Raw genomic sequence first — 26787 nt, 5'->3', positions numbered from 1 at the left:
AAAACCGGGCAAGTGAGTGTTCAAAAGTCATAACCCATTTTTTCATCATCCTGAGATCAGGTTTTTGCTATACCTCGTATACAAAATATCGAGAGGTGGAGTATATTTAAAACCACTGATTACGTCAGAATTATTTTTCATAGGAAAAACTATGTGATGAGCCACATTCTAGGAAAGTAGCAATTGCTGGGTCAAAGGTCGGATTATGGTGTGAAGCCTCGTTTTCGACCCATGATCCAAGATGGCGGAGTCAAGTCTACTTTTTGTTAGAAAATAACTCGCGGATAAACGTCGATTTTGTAAAATAGAGTCAAATATAAGGTCTCAATTTAAGCACAGACTATGGAATATGTATATTCTTTCTCGTAGTCGAAATTGAACGCACAGGAATGGCCGAGAATGGATAAATAAGGCCCCTGTTTTGTACCGGAAAATGGGAGCCCAGCAAGCAAAAGACTCCCGTGCAAATTCTGCGAAAGGGAAAATTCGGGGCCGGGATGTTGTTAGAATCCCCAGTAATCCCGCTGCCTCTACTGGAAATATTTTCACAGAGCACAATGGTGAGTTTCGGTGTAAAGCTTAGGTAGTTTTTCTACTGTGTGTCCGAATTCTAAGCTTTGTTGTGAGTGATGGTTGTTTTTGTGATGTACTTTTCATCCCATTCAATGATTCATTCTTCATTCATTTTCAGAGCCTGTGCACAGTCAGTCGAGTCATTGATTGAGAGCAGACGGTGTATACTGTATTCGGTGAATCATTCATCTAGACAAAAAGTGACTGAGGATTTTGCAATCTGCTCATTTACATTGTAAAATGCAGAATGATTTGAGATTTATCTATTTCTTTTTTTAAAGCAGCTCTTTCTTACATCTGTGCCACGGACATCAAATGGACGTGCCGCGCCATCTTTCTGTGCGTGTCACAGACTTTTCCTACCAGCCTTGATCCAGGCATGTCTTTGGATGCCGACAAGAAATGAATTCACCGAAAGTAAACATGATGAAACATGCGAAGCCAGTAGTAGAAAACCTGATGGTGTGCCTCGGATAGAATTCATTATTTGGCAATGAAACAATGAATAGTATAAAATGTAGGGCCATCATAATTGGCATCAAACCAAAAAATGTCATTGACGGATGTCATTCCATCTTTCTAATTCTATGTGTAGCTTGGTTAAGGGGTTTATTACTATCTCTACATCTGCCACCATCATGACCATGTTTAGTTCAACCACTGAAGTTTGAGAAGCATAGAATCCTACAACAATACGTACGTCACTGTGATGCTGGCTGAGTCTGACATGTCTGACTTTCCCACACAACGGTATCAACTATCATTCATGTCATTACCAAATGGGTTCATCTACCTTAACTACTTGACATTTACACTCCACAAAAATACCTGCCTTTGGAGATTTTACTGGTTGCCATGGTAATGTGATGTTGGGAAGGTGTACCATTGTTGCCATGAAAGTCAGTGGAAACATCCTGACATTTAATTCACATGGGACACATTGAACTTTGAAGATGTGACTTCTGGTTTGAAGCAAATGAAATACTGGGCCCAGTGATTAAAAATTGGTTGGCAGGGGGGTTTAGTTGTCACTTTTGATTTCGTTTGTCACAATACTTGGCTTGTGATCTTAGGCAGTTCACTTCACCTCAATTACCACATCCTTTGATGCAGATGTGAAATGTAGACGGTCCGTGTAGCTTCCAGTGGATTCCTTCCTGATGCTGTTATGGCATCGCTAGGATATTTGTAGGACTAGAAGGCTGATTCAAATCCTCAAAGGAATACACAGACTCAATAAGCAGAGAAGACTTGAGACCTGCAGCTTCCTTGCATTGTTGCATTGATCTCGACATGTGTGCATCACTGCATGCATGGGATGCGCACTGAATTGGACTAGGGTTACATCTTAAAGATGAGTCAATCGGAGTTTGGTGAAAAAACACACGAGGTTGTGTTAGCTGTGGATTATGTGGCTAAGTTTCATATCTGATGCCAGGTGTGCCAGGAATGTAGAGATGATTTTGAGCAATTTCTTTTGGATTTATCTCTAAAAAAGTACATCCTTAATTAACGCCTACATGTGCATTGTACCTGTAGCCTACATCTTTTTCTTTTTGTCAGACCATGTCAGAAAAGGGGGTCGCGCGTTGTTTGCACATTGTTGAAATGAGAGATTTCAGCCCTTATTTTTTGTGGAACGTCTGTTGTTCAAATTGCTGACTGTGCAAACATGGCAAGTAAAAAACAACAATACATTGTATGGGCTGTCATTTGCAGGGCTCATAGTCGTATTACTGAAATTACACCTAGTTGGCTTTCCTTTTCGCCAAGCCTACTAGTTTTTAGGTCTGCCAGTGTGTGCTAGAAAAAGGAGGGGTTTGTTGTGTACACATGCGACTACCGGTAAATTGCAGGCTCAGTGCGGAATACTGGCAGCAGTGACTACAAATTGGCATTGGAGTGCTTAGTCTAAATCATTCGTAAAAATGGGCCTTGCTCTTGTATCAGTATGGAGCTGTCTGTTCAGTAGATCATGTGTACGTTTTCGTTGAGCTATGGCTTAGTGCTGACATGGAGGAATCTTGCCAGAGCTCAATGTACAACATTGCAGAGAATTCTGCATGCCAAGGGCAATGTATGTACACCCCCACTGGGAAAAATGTTGGTAAAAAGCATGACTGTAAAGCTGCTGGTTACCTGCAAGATCTTGCTCTGGTAAACATTGCAAACAGGATTTCCATGAAGTTTGCCGAGATTATAGCCTGTCAAAAATGTGGGTCTATTGGATCATCTTGTGGGTGCCAATTTTAATTTTTGATGATAATTTGAACAGTCGTTTTAATGTGTGGAGCATTCCTTACATGATACGTGATCTCAAGTCTTTCACTGCATTGTCACACAAATCCTGTTATCATGCCGGATGAACACTTGATTCTGAAATGGTATTCTGTCAAGCTGTGGTTTCCTGGATTGGGTGAAAAGTTCAAAGTCAGTTGTAAACATCATGTTAGGCATGCCGTGCAGTACAATATGTATAAGAGTCAAGAGAACAGAATGACTCTCCTTTTCATTCAGGGAGAGTCACTCCCGTGCTGTTGAGAATGACTCTCAAAATCAATGATTCGTACGTACCAGATTTTTGCTCAGATGACAGTTTGTGATGTCCTGATGTCCTCCCGGCTCTGACAGTTTGCAGGGAGGTTACTCCAAAAATTCTGTCTACTTTTTTAAAGTTTGATTCTGGTAGAATCCCTGGACCCTGCTGATGTTAAAATCTTGCCCTACAATCTCCAATAAACTGCTTGGCACAATGTATACATAGCATGATGGCTATTGATTAGCTGCGAGTATTCATGTCTGAGGATCAGTTCTGCATCACCGGAATCAGTGCATGCAAGTTTTATTTGCAACATGTACCATGCAGAATTTACCATCCGTCTGCATGCTGCTGATTGCAACATCTCTTAAATAGATCTGTATTTTATGAATATCTCACATACTGCACATTATGTACCTTGCAATATGTTTCTAGCTACATCGTCTGAAGAGCTCTCGTTGTCAATTTCAACGATATGATGCGCAGTATCTTCTATCATGTAATTTCCTGTTGAGTTGCTCCGGTAGCTGGTGAGACTGTGTGCAGTAACCAAGTTATCCTATTAGTTCCATGTTTATTGAATCGCTGATGAGAAATTGAACAGGATTCCTTGCTGAAATTGCTGGCGAATTGGGGATCAATAGAAAGTGATAAAATCTGCAAAATAGATCAGATTCAGAATGATGGAAAGGTCGCTGTGTGTGGATGTGTAAATGACTTACTACATGTACTAGAATTTTCTCCATCCTGTGCAAAGTGAACAAATTTCACCATCTGTCCTTATCCCTCATGTCCCTGGAGGGTGCGACTTCCCGTGACCCTTACCCAAAATAGTTTTACGCCTCCCGTAGTCAAAAATATGACATCCAAATATTGACATCCTTGATTTAGGGGCAGAAAGGAGTCTGGCTTTTCCGCCATGATTTTGAATGGAAGATCTGCATAATCCTTTGAAAGTCATTGGTGTCTTTATTCAATCGTGATCTAAGAGTGTAATTGACCTGATTTCCTCTGTCCGGATATCCATGTTCACAGTGAAATTCTAGTAAATGATAGACATTGATAGATGAACATTTCTCTTTAGAGAAGAATATACTGGCCATTGCACTGTTATGATTATGACGATGACAGTATGTTGTTTCTGTGTTTAGAACCATAAATAATTGAGGGAATATTATTGTGATCAATTCATTAGGTCAAACATTCCCTGGAGTGCATTTTCATGCACCAAGGTCCTGCTGATATAAATACATGAAATAAAAACGTGGACTCAAGCTGCACACAGTGTATACATATGTGTAGAGGGATGGCTGTTCAGTGCTGTCCAAGACTGAGTCATTAGCCTTGTACATAGTCATAACATCATTAGACACAAACCTTGAGTTGAATCAAGTACATTTAGTAGTCACTTAGTTGACAATAGGCTCTAATCGTGCAGAATAACATTGGATTCCAAAGCAAAAAAATATTCTTCCTGTTGTGATAGGCGGACCCCTCAGCTCTGTTATTATGGACTATTAGTCTCGTGAAAATTTGTTTTCCATTGGCCTTTCCATTGTTCTGGTAGTTTCTCTTCCAATAGACCACAATACATGTAGTAGCATACAATGTAGGTCAAGAGAATGGAAATAATGCTTGTTGGCGAACTCTTGTGTCTGTGTCCAACCTTGACTAGCCCGCTGAACATATGATGGGCTGTTAGTATAGACCTAAGGAATAGAAGTGTCAAGTGTCATTGTAAATTATTATGAACTCATGATAATTACTTCATATCAATTTGTTTGATATCATAGAGTCACTGGACTTCGTTGACCACACAGACATGATGGACCATACACTATGTGAAAAAGTTTAGTATGACTTCATCAGTGCATGATTATGATACACTTGTTTTGAACTGTGTAATGTATGACAGCAGTTTCATCTCTCTCAGGAGTTGCTGTATATAACATGATTGAATTGTCAATAGAGAATAACAATTATATTATCCAACTTCACCAGCTCACATAGCTAACATGCTAATGTAGCCAACTGACGGTGGAATTATCAATAATTCTATAACTGGCCACATAGCCCGGAGTAACTGGGTTGAAAGGTTCAGCCCCCGTCGTGACATTTCTTTGAGATGTTGTTGGGCCCTGGGCTGAGTCAGCCACATCATTTACTGATACTTCATCTGGGCCAGGATAAAAGGAAGCCCCCTTAGTGTCTACTGATATGACCAGTCCAGTCCAGATATGACCAGACCAGCTTAGGTTCGATTCAGTACCTATGAAATGATAGTCGGATGTCTGCAGTGTCACTGACTGACTGAGCACTGAAGAAGTCCGGGGGTTCTAAGGTTGGCCATTTCTCTCCTAACTCCCAGGCCACTGGCATTGAAATGTCCCAGGCACCCAGCGCTAATAGCCTTCATCATTGTTGTGGTTGCTGATGAAGATGGAATGAAGCACTACCAAGTTGCATCCTTGTTTTTGTTTATATACCCTTTACCATGGCAACTTGTCTTGTTATGGCTGTTGCTGTCAAGGTAATTGGTGCAGGCAAGCGAGTGGAGATGATAGGCTCTTATCATAATGCCATCAAAAGGAATGACTGTCTCTGTTCTCCTTGGCAGGCCTGGCATGCTTGGTGTGCGGGATAAAAAGCTGGTGGAAGCCAGCCCTTCAACTGTGTTTATTCATAATTCTCGAATGATTCAAAATACAGAACGGAGATCCCAGTCGATGTGATGTGAAAAAAAATATTCATGACAATGAGATTGAATAGAAATAAAATGATTGAACAGCAGTCTTTGTAAAATCATGATGTTCAGATGAAATCTGTTGCCATAAATTCTTTTTCCTGAAGGTGTCATTTCTATTCTTTTGTCTTCATCAACCGCAGCGGCATGCTTCAGCTTAAATTCAATGAACTGTCACGCGCTGAGTGCAGTGTTCTTGAATCCTCTGTATTTGAACGATAATGACACAGCTGCTGTCACTCTCCACAGTTTGGTTTTGCGCAAAAATCATCAAGAATCTGGCAGAGAATAAAAGAAATGGTTTTTATACCAGCTCTTCTCAGTGAGGTGGAGAAATACCAGTGGTGTAGACAAGTGTGGTACATCAGATTACATTGATTAGACTGTGCGAGTTACCTGCCCAAGGTTACAGACAGCAGGTCAATAAAATGGGTCCTATTATTATCGATTATTGGCTGATGGAATGGCTTTTCCCACCAACCCATCACTGTTCATGATATTCACCAATATTGCAATTCTGATCTTCCTCAATCACTGCATCGCAACTTCTGTTCCTCAATGCTAACATCATAATTAACTGGCGGAACTATAAAATCTTTGGAAAAACTGATCCCGTCAAGTCACGACGGAGCGCAGACTATAAAGCTCCATCACTGACAGCTGAAGACAGTGGTGGATGATGGTCGAGGGAATGTTTCATCGCGAAGACACATTGCTCGCTATTGATGCGATCTAATGGTGCACTTTACTCGGAAACGACGGCAATGACTCAAGACAGAGTATAGAATCACGGCAATTTCAGATAATTGGCTGTTTCAGAAATACAGGGTGTCTCACGAAACTGCAATTAGAATATTACTGCTTCCTGAAGCACTAGACATGTTATGCCATACTATTGTGTGTCTTTGTGTCTTACAAGGACCTCAGGTTTTAAACGAAAGAAACTGCTGCATGGCCACTAATCATAAATTAGCTTCATTTTCAGAATGTGATTTGACAGGTTTCTTCAGCACTTTCTGATCAGTCCAAGATGTTTATTTTCAACAGACACATATAGTTATTGGTGTTTGTATTGTCATTGTAGAATTTGTTGCTTTGTCCAAATATTTTTGCTATGTGTGTGGCTTCATTCCTCAGCATCAAGTATTTCATATTTCATATAACCTACGTGGTGCAGTGTGAATGTTGGTGTGTTTCTTTGCCTCTTGTATTCACAAGTCACCTTGCTATTTCAGATCTGAGGCGGTCTTCACTGGAAAGTTTCACCTCCCAAAGTAAGCTATGTTCTGTGTCTGACCACGAGCTGCAAGCAACAGCCTCTCACATCCATCAACTTTTAAAACCTTATAGCTATATCCAACAAATCAGCTTCGAAAATACTTCAATTCTGTGTAGTTAGACTCTCAGAGTCCCTTTAGTATTGATGCCTATAATTGGGCAGTGCCATGGTCATGTCTCCATGTGGGAACAAAGTGAGTGACAAAATAGCAAGCGAGATCAGACTGTTTAAAAAAATTGGTAGATTCTCAGGCTGACTTATATTGTAGAAATCAGATGAAGAGGTTTGACTTTTAAAAAGTCAGATCTCTGATTCTGAACCAGCTATATAAGAAAAAATTCAAACATTTGTACATACTTGCACATTGTACATACATGTATTGTAGGGTCTTCCCTTGAATTTTAGTCCCACTGTTTGGAGATTGTGAGAACTTTGCAATAAACATATGATAAGCAAGAGTATCTTTCAAAGTAGTCAACCTGTTGTGTATAGCTGAAGGTGAAGGGTAGATGTGGTGTCGTATGAAAGTCTTGCAGCAATACTGGAATTGAGTTCTCACAGTTGACACTTCTGTTTGCAGTTACATTTGTATCTTTAGGTTTGCACCATGTCAGAGTGGGGACACTGTCCCCCAGTGGAGTGTTCATTATTTGTCACATCCCTTTCAATTACCCAGTGTTGTAATTTTTAAGTTGTGACCCTCCCTCTCATTGGTCTGTGAATTTGGTAAGTTTCACACAAGGACCTTCGAAAAGGATCGCTCCAACTTGTGCTCGAACATTTCAAAAAGACCAATACCAGTGTGAAGATTCAAATTATCAAACTGGTTTATATAGGCTGCTGGAAATCGGACTCGCCGGAATCCTGCGACTTCATGGGCAGGTGAAAATGAGGCATAAGATCTGATCGGGGGTGCCTTCAACCCTTTTGCCCCTCAATCCCACCAGCCATTAAAGGATTCCGATGAGCCTATTTTCGATTTCCTGCAAGCCCTCTAAACGGTTATCGCCACTCTGAATACAAAAACACTAACAAGTTTATGCTATGGCTATAAAAAAGGTACTTCCAGGGGGCAATTATCGATCTGCATGAGGTTTGTGACAAATGCATGAAATAATTTCTCACTGGGTGAATTGCAGAAGTGTCCCTACTCAGGATTTCTCCAGAAAATAAGGGATAATCCATAGAAAATTGCATGACACTTGGCATTGTTGGGTAAAAAGCACCTCCTTCAGTAAGGCACTCGATTTACAAAGGGATGATGTCACAACATGTCATATGGTCATATGGTGCATTGTTGTGACATGTTTGGGAGGATTATCAGTCTTTATTCCTTTGTGGTAGTGCCAACCATTGCCAATGTTATCAATATGGTCTTCATGAGTGGTTGTTGTGTACAATACTTGATAACTTTTCTTTGCTGTGTGAAACTGACTGTGACATGTCTTTCAGCATGTCTTTTCAGTGATACTGAAAAGGCAAAAGTGTATGGAATGATTTAAGATAGTCATGGTACATGTATCTAAGAGTGCTTGGATAAAATAATCAGTGGTTTATACATGTGATATAAAATCTGATAGCACTTGAAAAGGGCAGATCTTGAGGGGGCTGGGAGGGGTTGTGTGTCTGCAGTTGGTTGGCTCATCCCTTCTGGAGAATACTCTTTCTGTCTCTATCAACCATCGACATCTGTAATGTCTTTAGTTTCAGGCCCTGTAGGATGTTCTCTGGGAGCGGTGACCAGTAGCACAATCTATCTTGCACTTTGTGAAATAATAAAACATCGAGGTGTTCTCCTGCTAGTTCTACATAAAAATTGTCGTTGGTGAAGAAAAAAATAAGGAAATTGGAGATATGGTGTGGGGTGAGATGAACTTTCATGCTAAATCTCAACAAACTGTTTATGACAGTTAAAGCTGATGATGAAGTAGGAAATAATGCTGATGTCAGCATGAAAAGCATTGAACGTTCTTTTCATTGGGCTGGACAGGAGTCAATTGGCGGTAGAGGGACAAGGATACAAATGATGAGCTAAGTCTTGAGCTGGAGCACTAGCAGTATGACACCCTTGATGTTCATAGTATACCTGTAGCAATTCTTTTCCAGGTATCAAACTATCCACCTGTGACCTGATGTTGTGGATACATGTAGGTGGCCATCAGCATGTCCTCTCTCTGTTCCTATGTCTTCAAATAAACTTGTCCTAACCTTCATTTTGACATTTGTGCACTAACTCACTAATTTTTCATGAATTTGTTTGCTAACACCCTCACCGACAACTGTACATCATTCCTGTGTATTCATCATTTGTGGAGGTTAATTCCCTTTCCATTCCAGCGATGATCCCTTTCTATTTGAACAGTAACAGGGGTACTTGCTATTCATAGCAAGAGGAAGCCATCCGGTCCTCAATCTTGCAGCATTCCGCTAATTCCGCTAATTCCGAGTCTTGCACCTTCCGTCTTGGTTGCGCATTTCGGATAAGATGCCGCTTGTTGAAGGACGAAGCTGGCCTTTCCTCCTTTGAGGAGGTACAAGAGTAACACCATGAGCAGGCACAGATTGGGCCCTCCTTTCTGTTGGTCGTATACGAACGGTGATTCCTGCTTCCTCATCTTCCATTGCTGTAGCACATCTCTCATCCTCTCCCCATCAGGGCTAATTCCATCCTGGCTGTGACAACATCAGCATTGTCTTTGATCTCCTTCTGACTCATCATAATCCTTCATCAATTATTATGAATTAGAATATGACAGTTCCAGCTCAGCTCAAAGTGTTGTCACACGCATTCATACACTTATGTGGTTTTCGATCATATGAAGAGATTTGTACTTGCTTGTCAGTGTCATTATGCTGACCTTTTGTTGTTGGAGGTCGATGCTGAGAGAAACAAAGAACAAAGACACAAAGAGGTTGTTTAGGAATGTCACATTTTGACACTGATAGATAGTTCTTCATCTTATTCGATCAAGGAATTGACACTCATGTCGCCCAATAAACCCAATTATGAGACAGATTCTAAGGGAAATATGTCATTTAATGAGAAATTTTAAATTGAATTTTCCTGTGGTTTGAAGTCATAATTTCCTGTTTGGCAATTATGATTTGAGTATTTCTTCCATTATTCTGGTGTTAGGTCGAGAATTCCACCAAAAATCGAGGTACATGTAATGCATTTAAAACAGGCTCTCCCAGTGGTTCTCATTGTAAAGTGTATATCTAGTGTTGCCCAATGATACCACTACCAACAGTTTCAGAGACATTGATGATCACTTCTTTTGATAACTCTCGGGCACTCTATGGTACCATTCAGGGGCTGTGACATGTGTGATGTGGCAGTACATTTCTTTCTCAAATCCATACTGACTCTTCACTGCTGCAACCAACATGCCATTTGTGCCCTAGCATCGTTGCAACGCATGCTGTCAGTGATCGGCTTGGTGAGAAGTACATGAGAGGATATGAAACTCCCAAAGGGAGTGCGCTATCTTCTAACATTTGTACAAAGCTGATCCATTGGAGCCGTCTCCCTGAGGAGCAGGGGATCGGTTCTTGTGTCTGGTGCAAAATTCAATGGGCAGAATGCTGCAACTGAAGAAATCGACACCTCAGCTTGATTCTCTTGAGATGAGGGAACTGAGTGGAGGATGTGGGACGGTGGATAGGGAAGGTGAGGTTGGCATTCGAAGATAGAGTGGGAGGATCTTTTGACATACAAGGAACTTAGATTGCCATCCCCTATGTGCACTATGCCAATTTCTGACACGAGGAGTAATTTTCAGACTTGGTGATGCAGGATGGAAGATAGTTTATATGCCATACCCTCTCCCAACCTATCTGAAGATGAGCGTTTTGAAACAGAGGGTTAAGTGAACAGCATGTTCACCAACTGGTCTGTTGCATCTTGCCCAGCCTGTCTGTTCAACCAACATTTCCCATGATAGCAGCCGTTTTTTCGCCAATGCAAGCGGATTGTTTTCGTTCGGCTGATCCGACCTGAGACCATGTTGTTGAGTCAGCGCTATCCACCGCTGTCTGAAGCCAGATCATCTGAGTCAGCACTACTTTCTATCAGAGGCTGCTATCCATGTGGAGCCAACATGTGATACCTACATATAGCTGTCTGCATGTATGGATTGTATGGTCGAAGCATGGACAGGATAGTGGCTGTGGAATATTCTGAGTTATAACAATGGAATGATTCTACTCACGCACAGACAAACCCAGTTGTGTTAAGCAGATGTACCACCTCCTCCCTTCCCTCACCAACCACCCCCACTTCAGACTAATCTTTGAAATTGAATTTGAGGATGCCCCTTCTTTTCTGAATCATGTTCAAGACCTGCAATATGCTGCTGGTCATACCTAGCTCCTGCCAGTCTCCCTTTAAATGGACATGCCAAAGGACATAGGAAACCAAAGTGATTCAAGCCCTCAATCACTGATCATGAGCCTAACACTGTCCAGCAATCATATTGTTTTCCTTAAAAATATGACACGGCAATCATCATCTAATCGAGTGCCAGTCAATTTGAAACAAAATGTAACTGCCAGTTACTCGCTGAACTAAACAAACATCTGAAAGCTATAAATCGACACCAAAGTAACAGAGAATGCCCTGGAGAAAACTGCACAAATTCCATGGCAAATATTGCATTTTTGAGGGATAACTATATGTGTTTTACCTGTTTGCGTAAGATAGCAGTGTACATTGCACTTATTGATTTCTGAGCGTTTTCTGTAAGGTGCGATATTATGAAGTATGTAACTTGTGTAGGCAATTAAGTAATTGTATTTGGTATTTGTTAACATAGCATTGAGGAGATTCTAATTACTGCCTCTTTTATGACTTCACTCAGGTCACTTGGTAATAGCATCTGACCAAGGTCTCTGGCTAGTCTCTTCTGGAAAGATCCCCCACATCAACTCCCAGCCAGCCCATCCAGCATCCTGAAAAAAACCTTTCTCCTTAAGTGAAATTGAGGCAACAGGATGTTCTGATTAAGAATTTTTTGAAGATCATGCAGAGTTTGTCTGTTTCTCAACGAATTCGATACAGATATGATCGTTGGGCATCTACCATTGAACAATTCATTGGTATGTATTGTCATCATCTGTTCTCTCTTTTTTTCTTCTTGGCTTTTTCCTCTTACGTACACAGACCTAATCACAAGACAAACTGGTGGATGCTGCCCAGCTTGATGAGTGCGGAGAGTTGATTAAGCCACGTCTCTCTTCTTTATGAATTGATAGAAAGAAGGCGTCTTGGGATTCATCCATCAATTTGGATTGTTCCTTGAGATAATTGTACTTTTAACCAAGCATCATATTGATTTCTGTGGCTGGTTCATCTCCATGTGGATTTCATCTGACATGTTTTGCATTTTGGTGTTGTGTTTATAGTTCACTGTATATCCCTGTGGGTGTCTGTGGAAAAGAAAAGCAGAGGTGCATTTTAAAATGGTGGGAATGATTGGCCCTTTCCTTAGGCCAGAGCTGTGAAATAGTGCATAGGCTATTAGTACTGTCATGCCAAAGCTGACCCAATCCCTTCAAGGAAAGCAGGTTTCGAGTGATATTGATGTCACGTGCCAGAAACAGGTCTCAGATGAGATGTGACTCAAGGATGTTGTCCCAAACTCTGGGAAGGTTGTGGTGGCCCAGTCATGGTTGAGGTTGGGGCAGTTGAGGAGAGACTGTAGATACACTCCTTGATGCCTCTCTCAAACCACCTCCTCCTTCCCCAATAGAGGATACAGATGTCCTAGTTTGATGACAGCCTTCAGTTTCCTTGAACAGGTGTTTCATTGGAGGTCCCCAACTCCTCATCACGAGACGTGTGTGCGTGTCTGCGATTATCGATTTGGGTCTATTCTTGTTGCAGATTATGGTGTGATGAGCTGCAGCCAGTTGTATTGTCAAGTCAGGTTGGCAAATACATGAACCGTGACCCTCCTGTCAAACCAATGTTATGTATCAGCTCAATGGCAAGACACGTTTGCTTGTACTTCTGTTGAAGATATGCACAATGTAGTTTGGGACAATTTTGACTCATGCTTGAGCAGAATGGAATTTGTGCCACATAAGTTGTACTTCACATTGTTTGAAAATATCGCATGACAGTGACAGTGACTGGCCCACTCAAATATACGACCTTATACTTCCTGCTGCCAAATTAGGTGTCAGTGATGTCAGGTATGGTCATTTATTGATATTCAAACACTGTGGCTCAGTCTCAGAAAAGGATTCCAACCCTCAATCCCTGGCTCTCTGTCTGAAATATGCTCCATATGTAGCTAACATGTAACACGTTACATGGAAACATGCCAATCGAGTCAATCACACTCACTGCTGATTGTCAAGAGTAAAAACATCAGGAAGTTATTCACGATTCTAATGGAGTGATCATGACTTCATCCTCTCAGTAATTGTATGTTCGGTATGGCATTATGACCCAGCGAGTGGGTGTACATTTGACAGTCACAGACATAGTGTACTTTTAAGTAAAAAAAATGGCTGTGTTGCCAACTAAATGACTGTATTGGGCCTACGGTAGCCTAGTAGCCCAATGAAGTGATCACAACGCGACTTGATCCTTTGGTAATTGTGAATCTCCAAAGTCGGCAACTGCTCCAGAGTCGGAAGTTACCCATGCATAGGAACAGGACTACGTGTTTTACATTTCTAAGTAAGTCAATATTCAACCTCGAGTTCTCCAGATAGAATCCATTTCCAGTGGATTCAACCCTTGAACCAAAACTGAGACAAATCTTAAGTGACTGACTAAACTAATCCAAGCACTCGGTATTGCCAGCTACAGCGGATCGTTCCTCCTTCTATTCTATCCGGTCTCTCCCAGAGCAATTTGTGTGCCCCTTGAACTATGAAATGTGGAACGATGCTCCATTGATCTGATGAAGATATAGGAGAGGCTGTGATGTGTTTGGTGCAGTGGATAGTAAACAGATAGTCTGTTTAAGAGAAGTTGTCTGTGAGGCTGGATTCCGTAGACTTGTGGGGTGGGACCTTCTAACAAGGCAAAAGAGCAGCAGGTTTATTCTTTATGATATAATTCCCACTGAAAAGGGCACATGTGCCAGGCAGGGAACTGAATGCTCTCCAGTAATGGACTCAGTCCAGATTCACACTTTAAGTAAATTCAGTTGAATCTCTGCACAATTCACTGCTTTTTCCATATCCCACTAAAATAAGTCTATACCTTGAATCCCGGGAGAGATTTTCGGCCCGTCCCAGCATCTTAAGACCATTCCTCCTCATGACAATACTCTATGTGCACCTTGCATCGGCTACATGCTCACATAGCAGTAATTACATCGCATCACTACTATCCCTCTGATGCCATTATCCCGTAATCATCTCATCACTACCCCGAGGGAACGAGCATGACCCAACATGTTGGCTAAAGCTTAACAAATTTAATACAGTGTGATTCAAACGGAATGACACTCGTACCGCCCTAGGCTGTTTCGGATCAATCAAATTCCTAGATCAAGTTAATTCCGATAACACAATTCATTCTTTTCAAAGTCGCCTTTTATTTTTGGTATGAGTTTCTAAGAATGACTAAGGACACTTATTTTGCCCTCAGCAGGATTCTTTCGGGATCTTGACGATTCTCAACAAATCTGTATTGTGATTCAGAGGATTTTGCGATTGGTGAATGACTTTGAAAATATCTCGAAGGAAGTCTTTTGTGAGATGAACTGAAAAGAGGCAGGGAATATTCTGTTTCGTGTTGGTTGGCCATCCATGGATGTTTTTTGAAGGTTGGGGGAACCTAGGTTGTTAGCTTAACTACTAAACTTACTACATGAAGGAATGTAGCATGTTGTATGAAAGTGTGCCTCCTGTCTTCATGAATTCCCATAGCCAGAGTCATGGGGCTGGGGATCTGATCTTATGATGTTTTCGTGAAGAAAACCTAAGGTTTCAAGACTGCTTCAATTTCTACACAACTACACAATCACCATGGATACTCATCTTTCTTGTGAGAACTTGCACTTTTAAACAGCCAGTTGGCGGTTTTCAACCACCTGCTGGGTCTAGACTTGTGTAGGTAAATCGTTTACAGATCATTTCCTGGCAGAATTTTAAAAAGTTGCTTTTCTGTACACAAATGTTCATAGCTACCTACGTGTCTGTTGTTTGAGCATAACTCGCCCGTCAGTCTTTGCTTCCATTGTTCTATGTGTTCAGGATGTTCAAGGCGTTTCTCATTTTCAAGACCAAAGTCAGTGGTAAGACGGTTGAAAGTGGACATTGTTTCAGCTAATTTTGGCAATCTGAAATACTGTCATAAGAGTTGCCCACTTTATAACAACCACACTACTACAGAATGTTCTAAGAACATCTTTTTAGATTAAAATCCGGGACAAGTCAAGTCTGATGTCCCCTCCCCCTTCCCAAAGCAAATCCAGTATTCTTCACACCACTTTAAAACAGGGAGCAGAACCCCTCTTCCTCGACTTGCCTACCCTCCTAAACTTTCCCCTCACCTCTGAAAATTCAGGGTCTGATGCTTTGCGCTGGACCACACCTCTTAAACATTTCATTTTCATCCCTTCTAAAATATGAACCAATGTTTTTCAGTGAGAAGCCAGGCTTTTGCGTGCCTCTTGTAGAAAATTCCATGAAGAACACTACAAAACATAGCATGAACGAGGCATAGGAGTTGTTTACCAAATAAGTAATAGGATTCGTCATCTTTTTCATTCCAGAAGCTCTGCTACTAAATCGGCCCCTTCCTGACGCACCATTCACCGATTCCGGCCTCGGTTCAAGATGGATGTCACGGGAGAACCTGCTCAGTCAGATAGACGACGACCCCAATCTCTTCATGGCCCTCTACGACTTCCAAGAGAGCGGCGAAAACCAGCTAGGTTTAAAGAAAGGTAAGAATTCAGAGCTAGGGGTTTTGCTGCCCTCAGCGTGCACTCAACTTGCAGTGTGCGCAAGTTCATGCAGATGTACGCAGCCACAATCATGACAGCTTGAGTTGAGTGGAGTGCTGGCAGTGGGACAATTCCTCAACACACTAGATGGTGCTGATTTAGTGCAGCAATTGTGAGAGAAAGTGTTACTCTTGGCAGTTACCAGTTGATCTATCGATGGCATTGACATCAACCTAGTAAATCATCAACTTGATCCATAGTTGAAAAAAACTGGGGTTCTATACAGCTGTCAGTTGAACAGTTACTCTGCAGAAGGTGCTGTTTTAGCACAACCTATTAATCAGCTCCCAACATTGGGCAATTCTGAGAGAGTGGGCATTGAGAAACTCTGGAAGAGATAACTTTGCACAAGGCAGCATCTTCCAGAACATGTGGACACCTTGACATGAAACAAAATTGAACGCACGATCAATCATCTCAATTAAGCCCTTGTGAGTTGTGTTTGGGAACCAGTCTAATGACTGAGATGATTATACTGTATGCAGTGGATCAAGACGTGGCCGCATCGAAAATTAATGAGGTTCTCTGTCGTGAGCAAATACTGTGTAGGTGTCTTTGCCTCCGCTGTTTGTACAGGCAAAGGAGAACATCACTTTGAAAGCGAGCAGTCGTCTTCAGTACATACACACTGAATTGAAAGACCCCTCTAGCATTAGCATTGGAATGTCAGCTGATGTCGCGTTGTGATTTCTAACCATGTCTTTGTCTCAAGTTGAGTGAGAAGCCATTAAAATGTTAGGTGTTTTGATAGTCGGCTGGTTATTCCTCAAACATCAAAAGCGTCTTGAGACCCAAATACCAACATGCCCTACATGTCCATGAGAGGGAATGACTGAGATGTCTAGCAATTGGATACTTCTAGGCACTGAATCATCGGACAGATTTCTTATTGGTGGCATGCAAAAGAATATAGGGCATGACCGGGGCCAGTGGGGGTTTGAGTCCTTTCTGGAGCACAGAGCAGTGCCTTGTTCTCTCACATCAATATACCGCTGGTGATAGGTTGTGATCTGTTGAGTGCAAAATGAGCTCGGTGGTAGAATAACTTTATCTTGGTGTTTAGTCTAAACTTCACTTGACTGAAGGAGATAATCATGCCAAGATAGCACTTAGCGTCAAATTTATATTAGTGGCTCGCGCTGTTTTAAACCTATCACCTTGATACCGTAGCGAAACTCTTTGGTTAGTAAAGACGATTCAAACTTGCAAATTTACATTGGTGGCAAAAAGTCGCCATACTCAGTTGCAGAAAGGCACCCTACTTCAAGTTGTTTGTAGCCTTGCAGTTTCCAAAACCAGTTCTTTGCCATCTTTTCAACTGTTGCTAAAGTTCTGTATCTGTTTCAGGGGAGCAAATCCGCATGCAGCGGGAAAACAAGGGTCATGAGTGGTGTGAGGTGATGAACATGGAGGGCCGCATCGGCTGGGTACCGAGGAATTATCTCGCTGCCATCAATAGTTTAGATAAATTCTCCTGGTATCACGGCCCGATATCACGGAATGCTGCGGAGTACTTACTGAGCAGTGGAATAAACGGTAGTTTTCTAGTCAGGGAGAGCGAAAGTAGTCCAGGTCAGAGGTCGATATCGCTACGGTATGATGGTCGCGTGTATCATTATCGGATCAATGAGGATTCTGAGGGAAAGGTAGGTGATGATGAGATACCAGCCAGATCATTTTGGGTGTTCTCCAGTGCTTATTGCTGTAACTTGGGGAAGTTTTGTTTTGTTGAAAGTCAGACCATATCGAAATTCAGCTCTGCATACATATCAAGAAAACACTGGCTTGCCAATAGTCTATGGTAGTAATAACACATCTTGATTTAGTTGGAAGGCTTACTGGAGAGGAACACCAGTGCCTTTCACCACTTCTGGGAAGCTCTTGTGGTTACCACAAATGATGTCCAGTCACTTTAAGGTTCAGGAAATTTCTTAATATTTCTGGAGTCTGACTCTGACTAGAAAACATTTCATAATTGTTTGGTCTCGATAATTCCAGGTATACGTAACCTCCGACCACAGATTCAACAACCTAGCAGAACTAGTCCACCACCATTATATGCACTCAGATGGCCTCATCACAACGTTACTATATCCTGCCCCCAAGAAAAGTAAACCCACTGTGTTCAGTGTTTCCCCCGAAACTGACAAATGGGAAGTGGAACGAACAGAAATTGCAATGAAACATCGACTGGGGGGTGGGCAATATGGTGACGTTTATGAGGCGTACTGGAAACGATACAATCGGACGGTTGCAGTTAAGACGATCAAGGAGGATACCATGGCCCTGAACGATTTCTTGGAGGAAGCATCTGTGATGAAAGAAATGAAACATCCTAACCTTGTGCAGCTATTAGGTGAGTCTCGGGCAAGGCGCTTCACTTGTGCTAGAGATTGTTAAGAGTGCCAGGTTGCTATAAACTGCGGCATATTGTGGATTAAGTCCCTTCCAAGCAACTTGGTGTTAGATTGATGATGAGTGGGTAGGCCCCTGGGGATATTCAATGTCATACTGCGTCATCTAATCTCTGTCTCCTTCAATCTAATCCTCTGTTGCAAATTTTCTTGCAGGTGTCTGCACTAGGGAACCTCCGTACTATATCATCACCGAATTCATGATCAACGGTAACTTGCTGGACTATCTTAGGAACACTCCCCGTGAGGAGATGCCACCTACGGTGCTCATGTACATGGCCACGCAGATTGCCTCGGGCATGGCCTACTTAGAAGCTAGAAATTTCATTCATAGGTAAGGAGGTGTCGTAAGTTATGTGCCTAGCACCTACAGGATTATCCACTTCCAAGATGCTTTTTGGCAAGTAGGAGTTGAACTTACAACTGTCTTGTATACCAGACCTAGTGGGAAGCCCTGTATGCAACGGCCTTCATGAATGTGAAGACTCTTCAGCTCAATCAAGTATACTATGGTTTATTGCAGAGACCTCGCAGCTCGTAACTGCCTGGTAGGAGAAGATCATTTAGTCAAGGTGGCCGACTTCGGTCTTGCCCGTCTAATGAAGGATGATGTTTATACTGCTCATGCTGGTGCCAAGTTCCCCATCAAGTGGACAGCTCCTGAAGGACTTGCTTACAACAAATTCTCAACGAAGTCAGATGTTTGGGGTAAGCATTCTTGCTGGAGAAGAGTATGTCCACTCACTGTCACCACTCACTCCTACAACTTGTCATTTCTATGTCATCTTTGCCACTACATCCCCCCAGGCATTACAGTCCTGAGCTGCCTGTGTCCACATTTCTCTTGCTACTTCAGTGCTCTCTGCAACGTGGCTGCAACATCGATCCAACGCGTCCAGCATTGTGCCCTTTGTTATTTGCCTCCAACATTCTCTAGTTGGCAATCAATCAGTATCTGGAGGTCTCCTACAGGCACCGAAGAGAGTAGAGGTTTGATCAGGTATCAGACTGTGAGTGTGACTCCCTGAAGACTGGACTTGTAGAAGTCCTCTGATCTTATCATCAAGTATTACCTGATCGCACTTTGCCACAGCTATCGTTGTGAATCATAAAATCTTCTATCGTCTCTTCTCTTCAGCATTTGGTGTGTTACTCTGGGAGATAGCCACCTATGGTATGTCGCCATACCCAGGTGTGGACCTGACTGAGGTCTATCATCTTCTAGAGAAGGGCTACAGGATGGAGTGTCCCGAGGGTTGTCCACAGAATGTATATGAACTCATGATGACATGTAAGTAATCTGATGTTCGATTAAACCTAAAGTGTAAATCGCCTGGGCGTGTCTGCCTCGATGCAGTCCCTGATGAGGTGTAGCAGAATAAATGAGTTTTTCTTGATAGAGTCGCATGTGCATTTCTTCCAAGTGGCCTGTAAACATATTTGGGATATGTATTTAGCATAAAAGCACAGTTTTCATTGTAAGATTTCAAAATTCAGTGGATGAAGCCTGGTCTGATAGACCAATCTCATGAACGTTAACCTTAGCCTGCATGATTTTGTTGAATGAGGACCAACTCTGGTCACTTTTGATCTGTAAATGTTTTCTTGATTTCAGGTTGGTTGTGGAATTCTGCTGAGCGGCTGACATTTCACGAGATCAAAAACTGTCTAGAAAACATGTTCATGAACTCCAGTATTACTGAAGGTAGGTAGCACATTGGATTTATTGGATTCAAGAAAGCGTTTTATACCTACGGAGGACTGTCTTGAAAGAATAGTCACTAATACATGGCTAATAGTGCTGACGTCAGTTCGACCAAGTTGCAAGTTTGTTTACCTTATTTCTGGATAGGAGACCATGGGGGGGGGGGGGGGGGGGGGGTAAACCCAGCAGAAAAAAATCACACTCTGCAGCAGCCCTACCTTAGTCAGTTGACTGATCTAATGTTTTCAATTCTATATTTCAGAGGTTGAGAAATCTCTTGGCAGAAGTGGAACAAAGCACCCAAATTTGCCGTCAAAAAATCGCAGCGGTGCTGGCGATTTCGACGATTCGCTTGAAGCGAGAGGTCAGTGTTACCGTTATTCATACACTGGTTCGTATGCAGGTTATAACACCGGTAGGCGCCATCTATTATCAAAAGGAATCTCAATGTTGTCACGGTGGATGTGTTCATTTCTGTACTTTGTGTTGCACACAAGCTTTGATGGAGACTTTGTCAAGTTTCATTTGAGTATCTTGTGTTTTTTTGTGCATTGAGCGTGGAGTTGTGCAAACGAGCGATTTTAATTGTTGCTGTCTGCAATTATAGTGGCTGTTAAGTGTGCAACTGGAAGATCTCTTGTCTGCAGGTAGTGGCGATTGAAATTACTAGTTTGTTGGGCACTTCACCTTACTGGTTCTCATTGGTCTCTGTACTAAATCAAGCCCGTAGACTGACAGTTGGGCCACGAAATGACTGTGGTTGTTATTTGGAGCTCTGATTTATTTTCCTCACTTGTCACTTGTCCTGTCAAAATGCTTTTGCACTTGCTTTAGATTTTCACTTGTAATGAACCTTGTTGTCCTGGGTTAAGGACTGTTTTGTCCAAACCAATCTCGACCAAATTTAAAAACCTGAAGGAATTGAAATTAAAGTGCTGCTCCCTATTGATCTTAAAAGAACCAAAGTCTTTGATAGGTATCGCCTGATATCATAGGACAATTTGATGATAATATCAACTGTGGTCAACTGTGGTAATACAATACTTAAAGATATTGAATTATTTTGTGGATAAAAAGAAAATGAAAAAACGACTAGGCTTTACATTTGATTTCAACCCAAATTTCTGAAGAAATTCATTTCATATCTTACTTCTTCAGGTTCGACCCCACCCATGGCTCATCGTGCCCTACCAAACTCACAGGAGGACCTCCACGTGGACCGAGAGGTGGCCATGATCATGTCGTCAAACTCATCAACAGGGAGCCGCAAAAGTAAAAAGAAAGCTCCAGCACCTCCGAAGCGGACAAGTTCTTTCAAGGATCATTCCACGCCAACTGGTGGCCGGAATGTGACGGTGCCAGAACCGTTGATGGAATATGATGGAAACATGGAGGACTATAACCAGGATCGGGCTATTCATAAATATATTGACTCTGTTGATAAAGAGTATAAGATTATGAACGAGGCCAGCGCATCGCCTAGTCCTAGCGATGATCGCCTGCAAAATCGCCGCATGATGGATGCGCAGAAATCGGGGAGTAGCAGTGAAGATATTCTGTCTCATGGAGGCCGATCTCAGAGTGGTAGTCAGGAGAAAATTGTCGATGATTTCAACACGCCTAGTTCACGTTCGAATAGTCAGGAATTGTTAGGATCTAGTCTTCGTCATACTCCCAGTGACCAAGTAGAAGTGGACAGTTTCGATAATATTCCGCGAGCGGGGCATTATCCCAAACAACCGTTGCATTTGCCACAGTCGGCCTCGTCCCATCACCAAAAGAAAAAGGGACGAAGTCGGACACATGACGGTACAAGATACCCGAATGTATCCAGATCTCATGAAATGGAAGATACCGTGTCCCTGTCACAATTGGATATGCAGGATGATATGTCCGAGGGTCGCCCCCAAGTGGCAGCCCTGGATATTAGTAATGTTAAAAAGGCGATTAGCCGTTACGGAACGATTCCGAAAGGTGCGCGCATCGGTGCTTATCTTGCCTCGCTCGAGAAACACGCTCATGAGGATTTACATGAAGAGGTGATTGATAATGGTAATCGGCATCAGCGTGAGGATTCTGGGATATCCAACTCGCCGCCACAGGCATCACCAAAGACTAGTCGACGCTATGTGATAGACAATGCGAAAAAATCTCAATCTGCGGATGATCCTAGTTCTGTAGACATTGTACCAAATGTCAAACCTAGTTCAATTTTGCGCTCTACTTCAACTCATGCGGTGACAACATCTAATGACAAACCACCAGTAACTCAATTGTTTAATCGTCAGAAAGACTTTGCACATTCACACACAAAGTCTTTTGATAACTCTCCATCACCGCAAGAGTTGAAATCTCCTCCAAGTGATTTCAAACCGAGGCCAAAACCTGCCCCACGTGGTGCTCAGCGCCTCCCAGTGGACAAAGTTGTCTACAAAGAGGCAAAAATTGCGGAGGTGCCACCGCTCCGTCGTCCAGTCAACGATGGAAAGGAACAACGGCATTCACCACAAGAACGCAAGGACGATCGTGATCGACCACCTTTAACTCATGCTAATACGATATCCAATGATAGGCCGTCGTTAGTACACTCGAACACTCTGTCAAAATTTCCGCCGCGCAACCCTTCGACTTCCTCTGAGGAGTACATTCTTGAGAATAAGTACATTGACCCACCCCAGTCGCCAATTATAGAGAATTCACGACAAAAATTTAGTCCTCCAGTGGGGAAAAAGCCAACTGGGAAAAAGGAGAAAGTTGAAACAAAGTCAAAATATAATGACAAGCCAAAACAAAACGAGAAAATTAAACAATCAGATAAAAGTACTGGTAAGAGAGATTTTGGTACCGGTACTTCTAATCGTGACGGAGCTGGGGAAGTGGAAACGAAACCAAAACATAAATTTATGCAGGACCAACCCAGGGTGATGCCGTCTCAAGCAGAAGTTCTAGAGAAATTCCGATCAATTTCTCACAGTAGCACCTCTGAGAGTAACATGAGTAATGATAGTGGGCGGGGCGAGAGTAGAAAGGAGAAGGAACCACCAATTCTGGAGACTATAGGTATAAACACTGTCACTACCTACAAGACAAAAACGCCCACTGGAATCAGACAGGGTGTTTCCTCGCTGAAGCTAACCGGTGCAAAGCAAGTGTTACCTGGAGGTGGGTCCGGTGTCTATATGCCAGGTTTGAAATCTGTTAATTCCCCTAAAACAGCCAGTGCTGCCACTGCGAAACAGGAACAGAATATTAACACAGAGGAATCTGCCTCTGAAGATAATGTTCCGAGCAAGGAATTTATCTACGCTTCTTTGCAGGATTTGCAATCGAGTGTCAAAGGTCTGCGTATCGCTGCAAACAAGAGCAGTATGACATTGATGCAGTTGTCAGAAAAGGTGCAATCATTTCATAATAAGTGTGTCACTTATGTGGACTCGTTGGCACCGAGCGTTAAGTTTCATTGCCGAGAACTGCTGATGAGGTTGGAAAATCATGGAGAAACGCTCAAGACGTGCTCGGGGGCAAATATAAGAGAAAATGATAATGTTTTGAAGGAGTTAGATATGAATTTGAAGGATTTATCACAGATTGTGAAAAGGTAGTGCAGTGGCCTTGTCCAAGTGCTGGACAATAACTAGTTCACTGTCAAGGCCTTAAATCTTCATGCAGTCAATCTTATGATGGTGTATTTAATATTCAACTTGTATCTATGGAAGTAGTCTTGGTTGCTATGAAAAATCATTGAGATGTAGTGTCGCTATGGTAATATCTGTGGTTACCATGGAGAATCAATGTTGCTAGGTAACCCTGTAGTCGCTGTGAACAAAATTTAGTGCTATGAGCATGCTTCTTTTATAAATACACCATGTACATCTTAATGCAAAGGAAACTTAAATCTCTGGAATTTTAAAATCAAAAGTGGCTTGCAGCCCCTGTGATAAAGTGTTGGGAGTCTACTAATGTTTCTTGGTCATATTTGATATTGAGTGCTATTATGGATGCCTTTAGTGTCATGTCGGTACCGGACAATCTGGGTAGGGTCGAGATTTTCTTCTCCAAGGGAGATTTGCCTCTGTGTGGTTTACTCTTGTATGTACAATATTCTTTATTTAAAAGTAAGAAGATATGTACTTAGTGCTGAAATGTCAGACTGGAAATCAGAAAATGTCCGCGGGTGAAAATTTGGCTTTCCAGAAACAGTACCTTTATTTATATGGTATGTTGACAATTCAACACTGATCACTGCAGAATTGGTTCTTTTTGCAGCATTTCATCCTGATATATGACTTTCCTATTCTCCACAATAGAACAGGTATTCAGGCTGGCCTGGAGTTTCCTGCGACTAAAATAATAGAAAAAATACGTAATAGTTTGGGGTTTTCTTTTCATTTTGTCTTGAATTTCTATATAACAGTAGAGTATTGTAAATTTCTTTATAGAACAAAGTACAATGCTTTCTAAAGCAAGTGGTTCTCAAAGCTTGTTGAGGCCCTGTCTATAATGATAATTTGTGGCATTCTGGCACATAAAAGTAGGATTTTAAGCTTTGGTATCATAAAAATTGTATAAGCAAGCTTATTTATTTGAATAATCGGGCAGGAAATATTGACATGTAGTGTCAGTTTCTTTTGGTTTCCTTTGAAATGTTGTGGTTGTCAATGCTGTGTGCATAGCAAGCAGGGTTTTTATGGGAGTTTCAAACTACTCGATTGTGTACGAAGATCGATGTGGAAATAGTTTTCTGCCTAATTTGAACATTGTATCTAGTTGTACATAGTTATAGTCATCTCTGTTTGGGATGTATGTAAATTATTCTCGCCCTACCCAGACTCGACAACCAGCCTATAGAGGGCGTGCAGAGATGTCATCACATCAAAATTGCCATTTTGGATGTTTACATCATTGCCCAAGTGGCACACTTTGTAGTTGGCACAACAATGGCAGTCGTGAAAGGTGGTGACGTCGGGCATGTTGTTATCTGCACATTGGTGGCGACGTCCGCTTGGTCAGGAACACGGATTGACGTCCAAAATAGATGTCAAAATGACGTCACTGCATGACCTCTATATGAATATTGTCAAAAGGCTATGCATGTTTGAGTGTTTGTGTGTGTTGCCTATTGTCAAATAGGTGGCTTGGTTACATTTTGCCAAATGGTTTTTCTAGTAAATATGTGAGTTTTTAGGGAGGGCTTTTGGCTGAACCTTCAGATGGGTTGTCACCTTGGGGATGTTTGTTCATTGGAAGATGAATTTGAACATTGAAATTGCTAAACAAACTTGTGTTGGGAGGGGGGGGGGGGCTATTACAACCTGACGCTGGTACAGATTTTAAATACCATACGTTAAAATTAACGAATTTGTTAAATGATCGTGTGTGAAGTCTTATTCAGTGGCAACCAAGTGACTGTCATCTATCTATCGTGAATTTCACATCGGTTTAAAAATCAGCCTTGGGGCGTGTCACTGTCATGCAGTTTTACTTCCCAAAAATTGGTAAAAAATTTGGATGCCGGCCGGGGGGGGGGGGGGGGGGGGGGGGGGGGGTACACAAACACACAGTTAAAAAATCATCTCAAGTCTTTCCCTTTGATTGCGTGTCACTGAACAAGGCTTTAGACACGATATTGATGTTTTATACCACGAACATCGATATGTTCACTAATGAGTATACATGTACATGCATGTCTTTTTTATTGTCGGATGGTCGTATGCTTCAAAAATTGTACAAAGATTTTGTTCAAGCATAATTATTGCATCAAATTTCCAGAATATTTATCACAATTTTATTAAAATACTCACATACTACAATCATTTTTTATCGCCTTGCTGAGGGTAACAGAGCGACATAGTTCATGTAGTACAGTAGGATAAATTTTGTCCAGTATTTATAATCTTTTTTCTCTCAAGGCATCAGGATTCAAATGTTACAGTTTGATAGATTGATCTTTAGTCTTGGCTGTTGCGAGAAAAAACCTGATCAACTTGATAAATTCTTCTTGAAGATCTTATATATTGATGGTTTGGAAAAGCCTGGATTGAATTGTCTGTTTGAAATTAATATAAATCTATTAAACTGGTGGGGAAAATGCCAAAATTTGATGATGATTTGGCGATGAGAATTTCAAACTGTCAAATTGAAAGTTGTGCCCTCAACTTATTGCTGTAAGTGAATGTCCAAACAATGAGTAATTTATGCGCCCATCACCTTTCTAATAATCGGGTCGAAGTCAAATGTGCTTGTCATCCTGGGGGAGATGTATTCCTAGTCACCTACAGACTTATTGTATTACTGGGTTGTAGGATTCAGTCTAACAGATTGTGGTATTGTCCGAACTCAACTTGACAAAAAGGAAGGATACTGCATGTAAAAAAGCCTAAATCTCGCAGCAAACAATTTATTCAAATTGCCGCTGCCTGAAATTTAAATCACATGCAATGGTAATCACTTGTTTACTATCACGCCTACTGATTACCCGTTTGACCTGCAGACATGAATATCCATTTGTTGCAAAAAGCAGCAATTATAATCGCAGGTAGCTGGAATTTAAATACTAAATATC

At 41.8% G+C, this 26787-nt stretch overlaps 1 protein-coding gene across 3 annotated transcripts; it reads left to right on the top strand.

The window, feature by feature from the left end:
• The first annotated feature begins 57 nt into the window (after nt 1-57).
• Nucleotides 58-25734, top strand: LOC135501065 (tyrosine-protein kinase Abl-like). Of its 3 annotated transcripts, XM_064792798.1 has the most exons (11): nt 58-560; nt 7091-7129; nt 15873-16046; nt 17454-17752; nt 18105-18462; nt 18677-18854; nt 19044-19228; nt 19659-19811; nt 20136-20225; nt 20488-20589; nt 21384-25734. In XM_064792798.1, the coding sequence occupies exons 1-11, from the start codon at nt 434-436 to the stop codon at nt 23825-23827; spliced, it is 4149 nt and encodes a 1382-aa protein (XP_064648868.1). In that variant the 5' UTR covers nt 58-433; the 3' UTR covers nt 23828-25734. The 3 variants fall into 3 exon arrangements, with proteins under 3 accessions (XP_064648868.1, XP_064648870.1, XP_064648869.1); XM_064792800.1 differs by lacking the exon at nt 7091-7129 and having other exon boundaries at nt 15876-16046; XM_064792799.1 differs by lacking the exon at nt 7091-7129.
• The last annotated feature ends 1053 nt before the right edge of the window (nt 25735-26787 follow it).

This window comes from Lineus longissimus, chromosome 17, assembly GCF_910592395.1.
Source record: "Lineus longissimus chromosome 17, tnLinLong1.2, whole genome shotgun sequence".
NCBI lineage: Eukaryota > Metazoa > Nemertea > Pilidiophora > Heteronemertea > Lineidae > Lineus > Lineus longissimus.
Note: the sequence above shows the minus strand (reverse complement) of the source record. Positions and strands in the feature narration are given on the sequence as shown.